Genomic DNA, 18,435 nt, shown 5'->3' on the forward strand with positions numbered 1-18,435 from the left:
AACCAGTTTTACCTAAAATATTTTAAAATGAAACAAAGTTTGTCTTCACAATTAAGTTTGGCTCAAAAAATGTTAGTAAAAACTTCTTAGAAATCAAAAGTTAATTCAACCAAACATTTAATAAATTTAACATTTGTGAGTGCTAAATCCCAGAACTAACTTTAGCCATTCCCTAAGGAAAGGAAGCAAAAAAAATTTAAAACTCAAAAGAGTAAGGAAAGGCAGGTAGTAGAAACTCCTTTCTGGGGAAATGGAAAAATGTTTAATGCTTCTGGTTGAAAGTAATTAGGTCTTAAAATAAGAGTAGCCGAGTGCTTAAAAAACTCTTTTAGGGCTAATCTTTATTTCCATGTGAATTTGTAATTTTGTATTGATTGATTAAGCTTGTATAAGATTCAAAGATTTTACTGTGCATGGCTTCATCTGCTCATTTGGTTGGTAAGAATCAACTAAATGCAAAGAACTATACCCCAAAGAGAAGATCATGGGATCATACACTGATTTAGAGCTAGAAGACACCTTCAGGGCCATCCAACTCCCTCATTTTACAGATGAGGAAACTGAGGCCCAGCAAGCACATGTGAATTGCCCCAGGCCACACAGTTAGTGAGTATCTAAGTCAGGATTCAAAACTCAAGTCTACCTAACTCGAAGTCTAGTATTCTATCCACTAGACTACCAGTCAACCTAATGGTACAGTGCAAAAGGTGCCAGGGTTGGGAGTTAGGAAATCTGGGTTAAAATCCCTGGCATTAAACAGTCATGTGTTCAAAGGCAACTCATTTACCTTCTCTCAGTTCTAGCTTTCTTATCCATAAAATAGGAATAAGAATACTCATCATATCTACCTTAAGGTATTTATAAGTTATTATTGCGTTATGAAAAAAGTTGATTTGTTGCTACTTGAATCTTCAACCTATTCCAAAAAAGGAAGGCTGCAAAGCTAAAAACTGAGGGTAAAAACTGGTCTATGATAAAGGTTATAAGATTAAAAGGCATCTCAGAGGTCATTTAATCCAACCAAATGTTTTATAAAGGATGAAAAAGAGAATTAAAAGTGATTTTTCCCAGTTTTCCTAACCTGGAAATCAGGAGCATGGCATAACAGAGAGTGCTAAGACTTGGGGTTGCAAAGACCTGGGACTGAATGCTCCCTCTGACACTTACTGGCTGTATGACCTAGCACAAGACTGAAGAAGTTTTAGAAGAAGTAGGACTCAAGGAAAAAGAAGTTGATATGATTAAGGAAAGTCATGTAAGAGTCTTCCAAAGGAGATGGCCACAAAAGGTATTATCAAGAACAATAAAAGATTGAAGATTTTGCTTCTAGAAAGTATGAAAAGGATGTCAAATTTTACAGACACCTAAATAGAGTATAATGAAAAAAGTATGTGGTGATATTTGCCTTTCTGTCACAGATAAATAATTATTTATGTTCAAAATGCAGGCTGGTCTCCCTACTAGAAAAGAAGATAAAAGGGACAAAAGAATGCTTCTCCACTCTTCTGGTTATCTGACAGAAAAAAAATTATTTAATGACATTTCTTAAATGAAAGAACGGTTTTGATGTGAAATTTTTTTAAAGGATATGAAGAGACAAAGGAGACCCCTGAATTCTGTCAGGAGACTGGATGACAAAAAAATATGGCACAGAGGAGAAAGAGAAGGACCACTGGACACATGAAGTTAAGTAACAAATATACCATACTTCCCAAAGAATAAGAAGTTAGATGGGCTCTCTGAGGAGGAAGCAGTTGTTTTTCAAGGAATGATGATGAGAGCCCATAGCTGCTCTTATTTAGGAGGTGATCTGGTAAAAAAGGTTAGAGGATGAAAAGAGCAATAGCTCATTTGAAGATGCCATGCTGAGGGGTAATGACACATTTATCTGTCCACAGTATAAATGCAGTAGGAGGACTTCTGTCCTGAAGCATATGTCAAGGACCTGATAGGAAAATTCCCAATAAACTAGATGGATGATTTTAAGTCATCACTGCTTTTAGTAATTTACTAGGGCCCAAGAAAGAACTCTAGAGGATATTGCTAAAGATTATGAAGACTTGGGAGGAAAAAAGGAAGAAAACTGAAGCAAAGGTGGTAATTTCATCACTGTTGATGATCAAGCAATTATTAGCTTTTCATTTCCCAGATCTGCCTCAAACAGAGAGGCAGATCTGGGAAGTGAGCAGCTGATAATAAATTTGATGTCTTAGAATGAGATAATGATTTCTGGACCATGTTTTTAAATAATGGAATGAAAGACTCCTGGTCAAGGATGAATTTCACTTAGAATATACTTGCTTAGAGTCTAGCAAATCTAATAAAAAAGGGCTTTAATTTAGAGGATGAGGAAGGGAAGAAATGGACTCAATTGTCAATATACAAGTGCAAAAAATATGAGAAATATGCAGAATAAAATAAAGATCTTTCCCTAATTTAAGGAGGCAAATTTGGCCTGATAGATTGCAATGAATCTTGGATGATGAGACTTTCTGAACATAAAGAATATATTCATGTCAGAAAATCTAGGAACGAAGGATAGGGAAAGCCTAGTGGACATTTTTGAGGTAAAGATAAATAGAAGTAGAAACATAAAAGATATTGTTAAGGGTGTATCAAACTACAAAAATAACAAAGAGATGGGTTCAGGGAAGCAGATCATGAGCCTGGTGTGGAGACAATAATGAAGAACTTCAATGATTTAAAACCTCTGTTGAAGTTCACACTCTGCAAAAGCTGGGCAAAAAATAACTTTTTTTGCTTACCTTAATGACAATTTCATTTTTCAGAGGGTGGAGGAACCAAGGAGATTTTCTACTTTTATTTTAATTTTCACCCATAAAGAAGTGATTGCTGATATGGAAGTGATGGGAACCACAGAGAAAAATAATTACTGAAGAATGGTGTAGTAGAAAGAGAACTGGATTTGGAGTCAGGGGACTAGGGTTTGAAACTGCCTCTGCTGGGTACTGCTGTACCTGTGACTGTGGGGCAGTCGTGTAATCTCCCTGGGCCTTAGCGTCCTCACTTTTAACCTACATGGATCTGATGAGATGATTTCAAGGTTCCTTGCAGTCCTAAATTTATATTATGATCTCAGAATCTGTGATAGATGTGAGGAAATTGAGACATCATCTCAAATTCACTCTAGATTTTGCGAGAGCAGATTTCAAAGTTTAGAGAAACAAAAGGAAACATCTCATGGACTAATTCTGAAAGAGAACTCAGTCAAGGAGCCCTGGGAAGCTCTCAAGAATAAAATTCTGAAGATGTACGTACAAAAAAAAATTCTGATGAGAAGAATATAGGGAAGATGTGGCTACCTGGTACTATAACTCCTTTCAGATTCTTGCAGTATTTTTTTTCTTTGACATGGAAGCTCTGATTTTGGCTATGATGTAACAGAGAATTTTCCTTTGGAGATTTCTTTCCACAGGTGAATGATGGAGTCTTTCCAACTTCATTCTGCCCTATAATTCTCATAGTTCTGAGTCATCATTTATGATTTCTTGAAATATAAGTATCTAGGCCTTTTTTTTAATCATAGCTTTCAGGGAGTCCACTGATTCTTATATTATCTCCCCTTGACCTGTTTTCCAAGTCAGTTGCTTTTATTATCAGACAGTTTGAATTTTCATCTATTTTTTTTCTTTCAATCTTTTGATTTTGTTCTAATACTTCGTGTTGTTTCATGGAGTCACTGAATTCATTTTAGTCTACTCTAGCTGGCAGACAGTACATTATATGGGTAAAGTTTACCATTTTCTCTTCTGAGATCAAAAAATAATATTTATAAAAATGCTTAGTATAATATCTGGCACATAAATTTCCTTCCCTCTTCCCCTCCTTAATCAATTTATTCTCCTTTTGACCCTTTGTTCAAGAACATTTTGTTTTTTTATAATTCCTTGCTTCATTTAAGTATTCACACAGACCTTGCAAAAATCTACTGATCTTTCCCTTGAGTCTCCACTTGCAGTTGTTAAGGGAGTTACTTTCTCTTTTTAGGCTGGATTTTTAGGCATCTCTGGATCTACAATTATTCTTTACTGAAGTTGGAGTCTTCTTCGTTTTACTCATCTACCAAGTCTTAGTTCCTAAACTGGAACTTGGCACTAGGGCCAGACTCTACCTTCTCCTGTGATTTTGAGTGGGGTGTTCAACCCTGCTTTCTGAGACCAGCACAGAAAGCTAAGGAATATCACCTGGTAACCCAGGGTCCAGTGCTGACATCCTCCTCCTGGGGTTGAGCTCTTTCTAGGTCTTTGATGTTCAGAGTAATGGATCTTTAAGACCCTCTGTGACGTTTCAAGGCAGAGAGCCGGGGACCCCAAAAACCTGGGTTGTTCCTGTCTAAGAAAAGCCACACCTTCACTGGTCACTGCTGCTCTCAGTGACTTCCAAGTACCTCACTGTTGATTTCTCACTCTTCCTGGGGTTTCTCATGGGAGTCCTATGCTTTTCACTCTTTCCAGGCTATTGTCCTTGGTCTTGTTGAGAGGCTGAGCTTGTTTGCATGTGCTGACAGTCTATTCTCCTATTTCGCATGAGCTTCTGGCTAACTTTTTGTGTTTGGTGATGAAACAAATCACTTATTTTAGTTACTCATTGGATTTATTGATCATTATTAAATCTGGTGTGATTTTCAGGGTTTTACTTGAGTAGCTATTCAGGAGCTGAGCTAGGTGGCCTTGTTCGATTAGGTACCTTGGCCAGAAGTCTATACTCTTTGTCCTATCACCTATTCTGCCCCTTTGATCATTACTTCACTTTTATATGATATTTCTTATTCAATGGCTTCCTCCCTCAATACCTGCAAACACGCCCATGTTTCCTCTGTGCTTAAAAGTTTTCATTTGACTACCCCATCTCCTCAACTTACCAATAAAGAATCCAAGAATTTAACCTACAGTCTGTAAACAGGTTTCAGTGAGTCCACGAACATAGATGGAAAAAAACAAAACAAAACACATCTTTATCTTTATTAACTTTTTGTTTCCTTTGTAATCCTCTGTGGCTTTTTTTGTACATTTAACAATTTTATACTGAGGTTTTCACCAAACTACCAAAAGGGTTCAACACACACACACACACACACACACACACACACACACACACAAAGAACAAACTATGATCTAGTCCAATCAATAGCAGAAAAAAGAATCTTGTCTAGAGAAACAGTATGACAAACAGGAGTTCATCCAGCCTTCACTCGAAGACCTGCAATGAGTAAGAATCCTTTACCACACAAGGCAACCCATCCTACTAACTATCAGCAAGTTTTTACTTACATCAAGTTTAAATTCCCTTCCTTAAAACTTTCATCCATTACATTGTTCTGCCCTCTGGGACCAAAAAGAACAAGTCTATTCCCTGTGCATTTGACTGCATTTCAAATACTTGATGAAGGTTATCATGTTCCCACTTACCCTTCTACACTCTAGGCTATTAACCTCAGTCCCTTCAATCAATCTTTAGATGACATTAAATGAAATTATACACACACACACACACACACACATATATATGTGTATATATATATGTATGTGTGTGTATATATATATATATATATACACACACATACATAAATTGTTTTGCAAACCTTGAATCATTATAGAAACGTGAACTATTGGTATGATAGTAATTGCATCAAGCCATTTGCCATCCTCTGGACACTCTCTACCTTATCAGTGTCATCCTTCATAAAAAGTGGCAGGCAGATCTGAACATAATACTACATATATGGTCTAACCAGGGCAGAGTACAGAAGGACTATCACCTTCTTTTTTTCTGGAAGTTGTTCTTCTTTTAATGAAGTCCAAGGTCCTGTTAATCTTTTCTGGCTGCCCTCTCTCAAATTGCCCAGATTTTCAGACAAACTGTTGACTAACCATTAATGATCCATCTTATATTTATGAAATTGAATTTTTAGATGTAAGTAAGGTTTTTATCTTTATCTCTATTAAGTTTCATTTTATTAGATTCATCTTAATGTTCTATCTAACCCAGGAGAGGGGAACCTGTGGCCTTGAGGCCACATGTGGCCTTTTAGGTTCTTGAGTGCAGCCTTTTGACTGAGTCCAAGTTTTACAGAACAAATCCTTTTACTAAGGGGATCTGTTCTGTGAAGTTTGGATTTGGTCAAAGGGTCACACTTGAAGACCTAGAGGGCCACATGTGGCCTTGAGGCCACAAGTTCCTCAACCATGATAACCTATCAAGATTTTTTTGGATCCTGACTCTATCATTAAGAGTGTTAGCCATTTCTTCCAGTTTTGTGTCATTTGCAAATCTGATAAGCATGTCATCTATGTCTTTACTGAATTCATCAGCAAAAAGATTAATAGCACATGGGCAAGTACAAATCCTTCAGTCACTTACTATTTTTTGAGTCTGGCCAATCAACCATCTCCGCATCTACTTAATTATACTATCATTTAGCCCATATCAACTTTTCTGCAAGAAAAACATGGTACTATCTTTAGATATTCTCCAGCTACCAGTATAATAATCCCATCAAAAAAGTAAGTAAGTTTAGACTGTCATAACCTGTTCTTAATAGAGCCATGTTGACTATTAGTCATTGATGCTTTTCTAGGTTTTCACTAATCATCTCTTTAAGAATATGTTCTAGAATGGTGGTGTCCAATTCAAAAAGAAACAGGGGCCTCTAAACCATATATAATAGGGATCCCTGTAGGGTGCATATTGACTTAGAAAACCACATATTAATATTATCTAGCTTCTATTTTTTTATTTATTTTGTTAAAAATTTGTTAATTACATTTTAATCTCGTTCTGACCCAAGTCAGAGTGTTGTGGCCTGCACTATGGTCTGTGGGTCACATATCTGACACCTCTTTTCTACAGCTTTCTAAGGAACTGAAGTCAAGGTTACTGGCCCATAGTTGACAAATTCTACTCTTCCCTTTTGGAAAACTGGGACTTTGCCCTTTTCCAGAATTTTTCAAATATTGCTGATGGTAGCTCAGTAATTACATTTTTTAGTTGGTCTATTCTAGGTGACAAGTACTCATCAAGGGGTACTTAGGTTTTCTCTAACACTTTGTTGGTAAGTTCTCTGTGAAAACACATTAGTTTCTTCAGAATATTGTCCATTTTCTTCCTTCTTGGAATTTGTTTTGGTATCTTCAGGATGTCATTCTGAAAGATGGCTTTTAATATGCCCCTTGAAATATAGTCTCCAACCCCACTACTCAACCAAAACAGCGTCCTCCCAGTTTACCAATGTCTTCAACTGCTAAATATGTTTTTTCTCAGTTCTTATGCTATTGACTGCTCTGTGCCTTGTGATATGACTGACCACTTAACTGATCTTTTCGAGATCTTTTCCTATGTGTCTGACTGTTCCTTCTCAGTGTATATTCCCCCTCACTGGAAGTCTTCAAGCAAAAATTGAATGAACTTATCCAGGATGTTGTAGAGAGGATTCTTGTTCAGTCAGGGATTTAAGAAGATGGACTCTTCCAACTCTGGGATTGCATGAAAGGACTCTTTAAATATAATTTTTAAAAAAAAATTACTCTGATATCTTAGCCCGTACTTGAAAAACCTCTTAAAGCTTGTCCACTCCTACCCACTGGGTATTACTTATGAATGAAAAGAAAAGCCTACTACTTTCTTACCTGTGATTGACTTACATTAGGATTTTGCTTCTGTTTCTCCTTGATACAGAAGCTCTAATTTATTCACATGGTAAAAAATGGTATAGAAGTGGTATTTCAAGTAAAAATTTCTTTAGAGGAGAAAATTACTAACCTTAAATGATTTAACATAATGTTACAAGTTTAAAGAATTTTAGATGTCCTCCCTAACTTTGGGGTCAAATTTAAGCAACGAAAATTTAATTTAAAATAATGGTGCATTTATCACAAAGTTAAAGCACAAGGAATTAACTTTAACATATTTCCAACACCATTACTATTTGCATTTTATGTTAAAAAAAAAAGTTATATTGGTCAATAAGTCCAGTCACTACATACCTCGAAGGAGCAGTTGGATAAATAATTTTTATGTGCTGAAAAACTAAGTCGTGATTTAAAACTTGGTTGATCCATTCTCTGAATCTTTGGCCAGAATCACCTGAGAATACATGAAAGCAAAGATTTTAATTATACGAGCTAGAAACCAAAATTATTCCACTGAAATTGGTAATATTTGTTAGAATAAATTTAACTACTAATTTGTGACATACTTTGTAAAATCAATTATTATCAGAGTAATTCTTACAAGATGATATTCACATTATGATACATAACATACATTTTTCAATAAGAAAATATATGAAAATAAAGTAGATTTATATCACTCAAACATTTTCAAGATTTTCATGCTTATAATCCTGGAAGCTAAATAATAAAAAGAAACAAAACTGCTAGTCTTATGACTAGAAAATATTATGACTTTTATTCATGGTTTCACCACTACTTTCTGGGGGAGTGGATTGATTATGAAATTTTGCATTTTCTCACTTGTTAAATTTATCTTAGCAAATACATTAAAAGGAAATTTCTCCAAAAATACAAACTAAAAAAAATTCTATTTCCCATTTGCTTAATGTAACTTTTTTTAAAAAAATTCATTCCTCAGGCCCGCAAATAAATTCCTAAGAGTAACTAAAGTTTGTGAAAACCTGTCATTGCTAGGTTTCATTATCTTACCACTTGTTCAAAATGATTCTATGGTATATTTTGATTTATTCACTTACAGAAACTTAAGTTTTGTTTTAATAAATTTTTATATACTATAAAACAATTAGTATATACCCTGGTGTATAAAAAACAATCAGAGTTAAGAATTAATCCTTCTGAGAGTCAATAGATATTTGCAATCAGGGTCTGAATCTAGACCTTAATTTCCTGTTGGTACAATTCAGGAAGGAGGATTGGAAGTAGGTGAGGAAGAACTGAACTAGGTCACCTCTAAGGTCCCTTCCAGCTTTATGTCTATTATTCTTACCTAAAGACAGGATTTTAAGTGTATTAAATTTAATTGATAAATCATCCTCTATGCATATGCCCATTTAAAATAAATGCCAGATTACCAATTTTCATCTGTATTATTGGAATAATACTAACACCAACTCAACAATTTAAGGACTAGGGGTGTTTTTATTAAATCAAAGACGTAAAACTGAAGTTTTAGCATCTATGATTCACAACAATGTCATACCATATTAGTATTACATAGGCAGCTAAAAACTAGCATCCCCTCAAATGAAGTTCAAAGACAACTACTGAAATTTCTTTATAAACACAGATGTCTACCAAAGTTCAAATATACCTCATAGTAAACTTCCCAAACCAGTAAGTTAAACAGTTCTTTACAAATATTTCAAATGAAATAAAAAATAAAGGATCATTTTTTCAATACTGCACAATATTTGGGTAGTAGCTTTGTAGAAGTCAGTGAGAATTAAAAAAAAAACTCCTCAATAGTTGGCATAGTGATATATATGAACCATAACCCAATGAAGACAAAATAGCATTACAATTAAGTCCATGAATCATACATGATCACTATTACTTCATTAAGTTCATGTCCAACTATTTCTTTAAAAGTCAAATTATATTTTGCAGAAGGTTATTCACTTATACTGTATACTTCAGTTAAATTCTCATTTTAATTAGTCATGTTTCCTATACTACAAAAGTTAAGGAACACAAGTATAATAATTCAGTGCAACACAAAAACATTAGCTGTACTAGAATATCCAATTATAGCCATGATTAAAAGTTCTATTTTCAGGGGCAGTGAGGTGGCGCAATGGACAGAGCGCCGGCCCTGGGGTCAGAAGGACCTGAGTTCAAATCCGGCCTCAGACACATAACACTTACTAGCTGTGTGACCGTGGGCAAGTCACTTAACCCCATTGCCTAGTCAAAAAAAAAAAGTTCTATTTTCAAAAAACACTACTATCATCATCATCTCAAAAAATTCTCCATGGGCAGCTGAACTTAACCATGAACTCAACCAACAATACACAAATAAAGAGTTATCAAGCAAATGGCTAATTTATGCAAATTTCACAGAATGAAAGAATGTGGGAGTTAGAAATACAGTACAAGGCACGTAGTAGCTGCTTGATAAATGCTTATTGACTGACTGACCTCAAAAGCAATCTATTCCAATCCATGTATGAAAGGAATACTCACTACAACATATGTGACAAATGATCATTTTAACTCTGCTTGAAGACCTCCTCTAAGGCAGGGCCTATTTCACTTCTAGATAGCTCTGTGAGAAAGTTTGTGGTTTTTGAATCTATTTCTCCTGGTTCTTTCCTTTGGGATTAAATAGAACAAATTCAATCCCTTTTCCGCCTGACAGACCTCCAAATACTTGAAGACAGTTATAATAAAATCACCATCACAGATTTAGAGCCAGAAGGGATGTTAGATCATTTAGTATAACCTATCATTTTATAGATAAGGAAAATGAAGCCCAGAGCCACAGTGAAAATGATTTGCCCAAGGTCACACAGGTAGAAAGCGGAAGAACCGGGTAGGGGGGAGGGGAAATGTGGCCCCATCTCCATAATATCTGGCTCCAGATGACCTGTGCTCTCATTTCCTAAATCTTCTAACTCCAGCTTCCCTGCTCCGGAGCTCTGTCCACTACAACATGCTGACTCAGCACAGCCCTTTAGATCTTCTCTTCTCTAGGTTAAACATGCTCAGTTTCTTCAACCAATCTTTATATGACATGGACTCAAGGCCTTTCACCATCCTGGATTTCTTCCTGTGGACGCTCTCCCATTTATCAATGTTTTTAAACTACGGAACCCAGAACTGAACCTAATACTCCAGAAGAGATCTTATAAGAGAATACTACAGTAAGCTTATTTCATCCTTATCTCTGGAAGCTATGACTCTCTTAATGCAGCCCAAGACTACATTAACATTTTTCAGTTAACTCATCACGTTGTTGACTCAGGTACTTACAGTCCACTAAACCCCTAAGGTCTATTTCAGAACTGCTATATAGCCATGCTTCCTCCATCCTGTATTTGTGAAGTTGTTTGAATCTCCTATCAAGGTCTTTATATTTATGCCCACTGAATTTTAAATTATTGGATTCATCCTAATGCTCTAGTCTGTTAAGACATTTTTGAATTCCAATTCTGTCATACAATGTGCTAACAATGCCTCTTAACTTAATGTCATATCAAAATTTAATGAGCATCTATGCCTTTATCCAATTACTGATAAAGTGTTGAACAGTAACGGATCAAGCACAGATTTTTTTGGGGGGACAGGGCACTCCACTAAAGACATCCTCCCATGGTGCCAATAAAATGCTAATTACTAATCACGCAGTCTAGCCACACAACTACTGTGAATCCATCTAATTGTATTATAATTTAATCCACATATCTCCATCTTCTTCCCAAGAATAGTAGGAGATATGTATCAGAAACTTTGGCAAAATCTAGGAAGGGAGAAGGGAAGGGTATAAGCTTTTATTAAGCAAATATTATGTGCTGGGCACTGTACTAAGCACTTTACAAATATTACACCATCTGATCCTCACAACAACCCTGTAAGATAGGGGCTATCATTACTCTTATTTTTGAGTTGAGGAAACTGAGGTAGACAGAGATTATGTGACTTGGCCAGAATCACACAGCTACTAGGTGTCTATGGCCAGATTTAAATTCAGGTTTTCCTTAATCTAAGCCCAGTACTCTATCTATTGTGTCATCTAGCTGCCAAATACGTAAACTATACCCACAGCATTCCCTTTATCAGGAAGGAAGGAAGAAAGGAAGGAAGGAAGGAAGGAAGGAAGGAAGGAAGGAAGGAAGGAAGAAGGCATGACCTAATCTGGATAGAACCACTAGTTCTTTGTAATCACTGCATTGGTTTCTAGATATTTACTAACCATCTTTTTAATTATCTACTCACAAATTTCCCCAAGAATAGAAGTCAAATTCCAAAACTCTAGGAGACAACGATTACTCTCTCCCACCCCCCCATCTCACCCCAAGAATCTCATCATTTCTATTCCACCAACTAGTTCCTCACAATTAATGAAAATAAAGGTCCAAAACATAATTTCCCTTTGTTGAATCTTCCACTACTTGAAAGATGAAATTATAATTAAAGCATGTCAATAACTTATTAGCTGCCTTGCTATTGGCAAAAAGAGGACTTGATCAGATGCCTGAATAATTGAAATCTCCCATTACTACTTTATCATGCCTCTGTAGCAGGCCTGTGGTTTGTTTCCTAAACTCCTCATCTAGTTTCTCTTTCTATCCTGATGTTCTTTTGTATACTACAATGACAAAAACTATTGTCTCTCCTATCACTGACCTTCACCTAAATATTCTCTGTCATGATTACCATCTCTGGTTCCTGGATTTTCTCATGAGCATATCTTCTTAAGTACAATCCTGCCCCATACCTGCCTCTTTTACCTATCTTGTTTTCTTTTGAATGAAAAATATTTATCCAGAGCCATGATTCAATCACAGGTTTCATCCTACCAACTTTCAGTGATACCAAAGAGGATAAATTTGTCTCCTTGCATTCACCTCTTTGGTTCCTCATTTGTTGCTGCCACTTCAGGCATTTGTGTATTGATAATTGAGGTCATGATTTTTACTAGTCTTCTTGCATTTTTCCAAGATAAGGACCTGTGAGTTTTTTAGCTGCTAATTCGTATTTCTTCTTCATAGCTACTCTCAATGGCACATAATTTGGAGGTTATCCATAGATAGTCTTCCTCCTCCTTTGTGATAATATTTGCAATGTATCCTAACTAAATTCAGTAAGTGTAATCCCTCTCTCGCTAGTAAGCTATCATCTCTATATTTTAAGCATTGCTCTAGAAATCTAAATCTTATTTTTAAAAAGCATTTTTAGCCAGCTGCTGTTCACTCCTTTGTTTTTGTTTGTTTGGTTTTTTTTTTTGCATCTGTTGTATTCAAAAGGCAATTAAGAGGAAAATACAACTTGTCAACTTTTGCTACTTTGGTTTTCAGTTTATTCTCTAAAACTTGCTTTTCAATACTTTTAAAATTATTTATGGCAATGTCATTTGTGTCCATGTGAAGCACCAGAAATGTGTGGTCATCCAGTCTGATAAATCTTGAGAGGTTCCTTGTTATATCTTACGCCCTTGGAAGACAACAGGGCTTAATTAAATTAGACTGTATCTGTAAAGTGTCTAGCACAGTGCCAAGAACATATACAAATGCTCATTCCTTTTCCTAGACTGGCTATTGCTGTTATAGGATCAACAAATAGCTGCCTCAGAACCCCTGAACAGAGAATCACCAAATCCTAATTCTCTTCTTCTGTCCTTCTGTTTGTTTGTTTGTTTTTATTTACTTATTTTTGGCCAGGCAACTTGTTAAGTGACTTGCCCAGGGTCACACAGCTGGTGAGTATCATGAGTCTGAGGCCCGATTTGAACTTAGGTCCTCCTGACTCCAGGGCTGGTGCTCTATCCACTACACCATCTAGCTGCCCCTCTTCTTCTGTCCTTTACTGAATTAATTCTAATGAATTCTGTGGCTCTACTACATCATTCTATATAAGATTTGTTTATAGAAATAGAGTGGTTTATGACTGTAATTAAGGATCAGCTCACCAGATATTAAAGAAGGACTATCCTTAAGGAGTCTGTACCTATTGATTAATATGAACTGTACAAGGAAACAGAAACTGTGTAAAGCATCACTATAGGCTATAAAAATTTAGCACCTACTGAATACCTAGCAAGGCACTACTTACTTGGTGGTTAGAATCATACATCAGAAACTCAGTGTCTTTTATAAATTAACTGATGACAGACCTCCAAAATAAAAATCTCAAAATATTCTTGAGAATTCAACAAATAACCTGTACTAGAATCGGATCATTATCAGAGACAGAATTATTGCCAATAATCACTCACACACAGCAATGATCTATAAAAATTTAAGAACATCTTTAATAGATGCCATTATGCCAAACACTCAATCTCCAAGTTCTGTGGAATACAAGCTTTCAAAGTATAGAGATCAAGCAGAAAAAATAATGGTCATGTGGAAAGAGGGTGAGGTATATATCTTTCTTCTCACCCTGTCTGCTTCTAGAGTTGTCATAAAGTTATATTTACATGACAACTCTTATTTTATATAACCCACCTGTCCCAGTCTGAAGAGAGTAGATTAGTGACTTGTCCCAGGGCTATTTCTATCTAAACTCCATGGAAAAGGTACAAATGATAATGATAATAATTACTTTACATCTAGCTTTAAAAACAGAGAATATGGGTTTAAGTCCTCACTCTATCACCTACTCCTGTGACCAAGAGCAAGTCACTTAATCTCTCAGTTTCCCTGTCTTTAATATGGAGTTGAACTACAGAGACTCTAAGATCTCTCCCGGCTCTTACTGTTGATATATTGGATTCATACTGGGAAGTCCTGGGAAGAAGAGACATCAATTATTAAATAAAATGACTACCTAACTGGTAAAGAACACTAGTAAGAAAAAATAAAATAGCAGCAACAATATCAGTTAAAACAATCTGCTTTTTCATGAGTTGTTCTTTTAGCTGAACTCCAAATATAATGAACAAAAATAATAAACTGTACAATTCTAAACTATTTGTGGAGTGTCTCTCCAGCTACAATTTTTTCTTTCTATTCAAAATTATTTCCTTAAAAAAAGTTAATACTTTAAAAGATACAAAAGATAGCATGCCTCATTAATTTCCCTAGGTTCATATGCTCCAAGATCCTGCTAGGACAAAAATCAGTAAAAGAACAAACCAAAATCAGCTGATTGAATTAGAAAAATTCTCAGTGAAAATGTATTATGTTTTCCATTTAAGAAAAGTTAAATATATGTTACTTTAACTGTTACTTTAAAGAAATAATACTGTTTATTTAACAGTTTAATTTAACAGTTTAAACAGTTTAATACTGTTACTTTAAAGAAAGTTCTAATTCTGTTTTCAATGCATACCTCAGTGGTAGGAAAGGCTCAAATTAAAGTGGGCCAAACCTTACTTTCCACCTGTTTTCCTACAAATGGCAAGTGAGGCCCAGTATCTGGTTCCTTTCAAGTTAACTAGCAAAAACTTGTCTATGAAAATGTCTTTTCCATTTGGGAAAGAAAAACAAAATTCTACAAAGAAGAGATGCTAATACATTCACTAAGTCCACCTGGGAAGAATTATTCTCCATCACAGAACAGTAAAATAGAACCCCGTTATAATGGCTCATTTTTATACAAATTCAGATACACTATGAGTCAAACATTTGCTCTTCAAACCTATCTATAGACAATAAAATACTAATATAATATGGCTAGTCTCCAAAACGGATGTCAGGCTTGTCCCCCCCCCCCCCCCCCCCCGCAACAGCAGCATTATTCAATTCAACAAGTATTTATTGAGAACTTAATATAAAAGGTTTCCACTACTTGCATTTCAAAAGAAATCTTTGGAAAATTTCCTTCATCAGTTAGAAAAAATATAATAAACCAAGAATATGTTACAAGTTGTAAAAAAATGTCAGTAATTCTTTTCAAATTAAACATGAGGAAAGGCATTTGAAAAAAGAAGCAAAGGGAATAAGAAAATAAGACTTGGAGTACACTTAAAAGATTTTTTTAATCAAACATGATCATTTTAGGTTTTCTAGGCACTTAGGGTATGAAATTTTTACCATCACTTTTACAAGCTTAAAACTGTGGAGCCATCTTTGGCTCCACCCTCTTCTTTTGTTCCCTCATCCAGTCACAAAATCCTATGAATTCTTTCTTCCTAAAATGGTTTATCTTATCCATTCCTATTTCTCTGACACCACATAGTTTAGGCTCATATAATCTCAAGACCTTCAATAGCCTACCTGCAATTTCCTTTTTTAATCTTTCCCTATTACCTTTTCCAAAGCCCTAATTCATCCCACATGTGACATAAAAACTAATCTTCCTATATCCCTAATAACTCCTCCACTGAAAATTTTTCAAAGGATACCTATTGCCTATAGGATAATGTCCAAAACCCCCTAAACCACAGTTCAAGACACAATATGATCTCTTCTACAGGAAGCAGTGTGTAGTGGTATGAACAAATGAGACTGGATTTAGAATCACTTCAATTCCCTGGGCCTCCCCTTCCTGGTCTGCACAACAAAGAGAGTTAGACTAAATGATTAGTTAGACTAAATGATTGGGTTATACTCAATTTAGGGCTTATAAACTCTAAACTTATGATGCTTTAATGCTTATCTAAGATTCAGAGTAAATCCCAGTTTCTTTGTAAAGGATTCCCTATTTCAGCTTAAGTCATTTCTTTAGTCTCTTAACTATGGCAATTATTATCCATCCATTTGATAATCATGTACATGTACCAGAAGGACCTGATATTTATTTCAGGGGAAATTTTTCCATCAACTCCTCTAGCATTCTTGGTAACAGTTCCAGTAAGGGTCGAAGCAGGAATTGAATCTATGTCTTCCAACTCTAAATCCAGTACTCAACCCATTGTCTTTCTGTATCTGATGATTATGTATTAAAAATAATTTACAGGGCAGCTAGGTGGTACAGTGGATAGAGCACCTGCCCTAGATTCAGGAGGACCTGAGTTTAAATCTGGCCTCAGACACATAGCACTTACTAGCTGTGTGACCCTGGGCAAGTCACTTAACCCCACTGCCTAATCAAAAAAAAAAAAAAAAAAAGCAAAAAACCCCACAAAAACCAATTTACTGTCATCTGCAACTGTAATAACTTTTCACATGTTGACTTTTTCCCCATCCAGATTATAACTGTTTTGAAATTCAGTCTGAATTTGGGGAATCTTTAAGACCTGGGTTCCAGAAATGGGGTGGATTAATTAATTTCTCTGGGCCTCAGTTTTTTCATCTGTAAAATGAGAGACAAGATAATTTTAACAGTCCTTTCCAAATGTTACTGTCTCTTTATTTTGTGTAAACCTCCAAAACACATAATAGCTCATGTTTACATACTGCTTCATGATTTACAAAGCACTCTGCTTACAATAAAATCATGGGTTCACGTATTTAGAGCTTAAAGATACAGTCATCTAGTTCAACCTTTCATTTTATATAAGAGGAAAATGAAGCATAGAGCAAGAGATATGGCCCCAGACCACACACAAATTACAAGTAAGGTTTGAGACTTTTAAAAATTCTCTTCACTCCCAATTCGCCATCCTTTCCACTGTACAGCGCTGCTTTTCCAAGACAGTGGAAAATTCAAATATCCCTTATATTAAACTTTCAAAGACAAATGAAAATGTTTTAAAGGCAACAGTGCCATCAGTTTAGATCTAAGGTCTAAAGTAGTAAGTGAAAGCTGTTGATGGAAGATAGTATTAATCAATAATCAACAAACATTTATTAAGCTCCTATTACGCCGCCAGGCACTGTGATAAGCACTGGGGATACAAAAATACAAAAAAAGAGGCAAAAGACTGCGCCTGATCTCAAAGAAAGCAGTGACTGGGCTTTGAAGTCGAAGAAAACAAGGTGAGGAAACTTTCTACTAATGCCCAATGGGAAATCCTCTACAACTTAAATCTTCAAAAAAATTGCCGATCTGTCACAACAGATGGAGCGCTGAGGCTGTAGTCCGGAAGATGTGAGTTCGAATTCAGCCTCAGACATTTACCAGCTTGAAAACCTTAGCTAGGTAAAATCATTTAACCTCAAATCCCTCAACTGTAAAACGGAGCTACTAAGATCTACCTCCCAGGGGTTGATGCGAGATATGCAAAGCAGTATATAAATATATATTATTATCCTACTAAGTGGACTTGCACGGGTCGTGGTCACACAGCTGATGGAGGTCATAGGCAGCACGTGAACCTTGCTCTCCTTGAACTTCAGTGCCAGGGCTCTATGGACTATGTCAAACTGCCTCCCAGGAGAATCAAGTGACGCGACGGAGAAACATTTACTACCTGTGCAACCTCAGGCAAGTTAGTTGTGCCTCAGTTTCCTGATCTGTGAAATGAAGTAAGGGGGTTGGCCTAGTCTCTTTCATTTCTAGATCTACGACCCAAAGATCCTAAATCTTGTGGGATTGCAAAGGGTGATGACTCCAAGGCCGGGTGCTGGGCAGGCGGTGGAGGACTGATGAGATGGGGGGCAGGGTGGGGGCGGGGAGGGGCATGGGAGTTCTGGGCCTGCGCAGCGGAGCCCAGGCCGAGAGCGGCACGCGGCTCTCCAGTCAGAAGCCCGCCCGGCAGGCCCCGACGGGAAGGGGATCATGAGAAGGAGGAGGGGGAGGCATTCCCTGAACCCACGCCACAGAAAATCGACGCATAAATCCGAAAGCCACCTGAACCGTGCAGCATGATCAGAGAGGCGCTATGTTGCCCCGCCGGGGCCACCACGTATCGCCGCAGCCGCGCGGAGGCTCCCGCTACCGCCGCCATAATGGTCCA

The 18,435-nt window shown here is 36.4% G+C and overlaps 1 protein-coding gene across 2 annotated transcripts in view; it reads right to left on the reverse strand.

Moving 5' to 3' along the window:
* LYPLAL1 (lysophospholipase like 1) overlaps window positions 1-18,435 on the reverse strand; it is a 54,884-nt gene extending 36,449 nt beyond the window's left edge. The window contains exons 1-2 of one of the 2 annotated variants that reach the window (XM_027871879.1): window positions 18,330-18,435; window positions 8,004-8,103 (exon numbers count right to left, since the gene is read on the reverse strand). In XM_027871879.1, coding sequence (XP_027727680.1) covers window positions 8,004-8,103; window positions 18,330-18,426 — 197 coding nt within the window. In that variant the 5' untranslated portion in view covers window positions 18,427-18,435. The remainder of the gene's footprint in view (window positions 1-8,003; window positions 8,104-18,329) is intronic. The other variant, XM_027871880.1, reaches the window with a different exon arrangement.

This window comes from Vombatus ursinus, unplaced genomic scaffold (genome assembly GCF_900497805.2).
Source record: "Vombatus ursinus unplaced genomic scaffold, bare-nosed wombat genome assembly UNPS02014798.1, whole genome shotgun sequence".
NCBI classification, from domain to species: Eukaryota; Metazoa; Chordata; class Mammalia; order Diprotodontia; family Vombatidae; genus Vombatus; species Vombatus ursinus.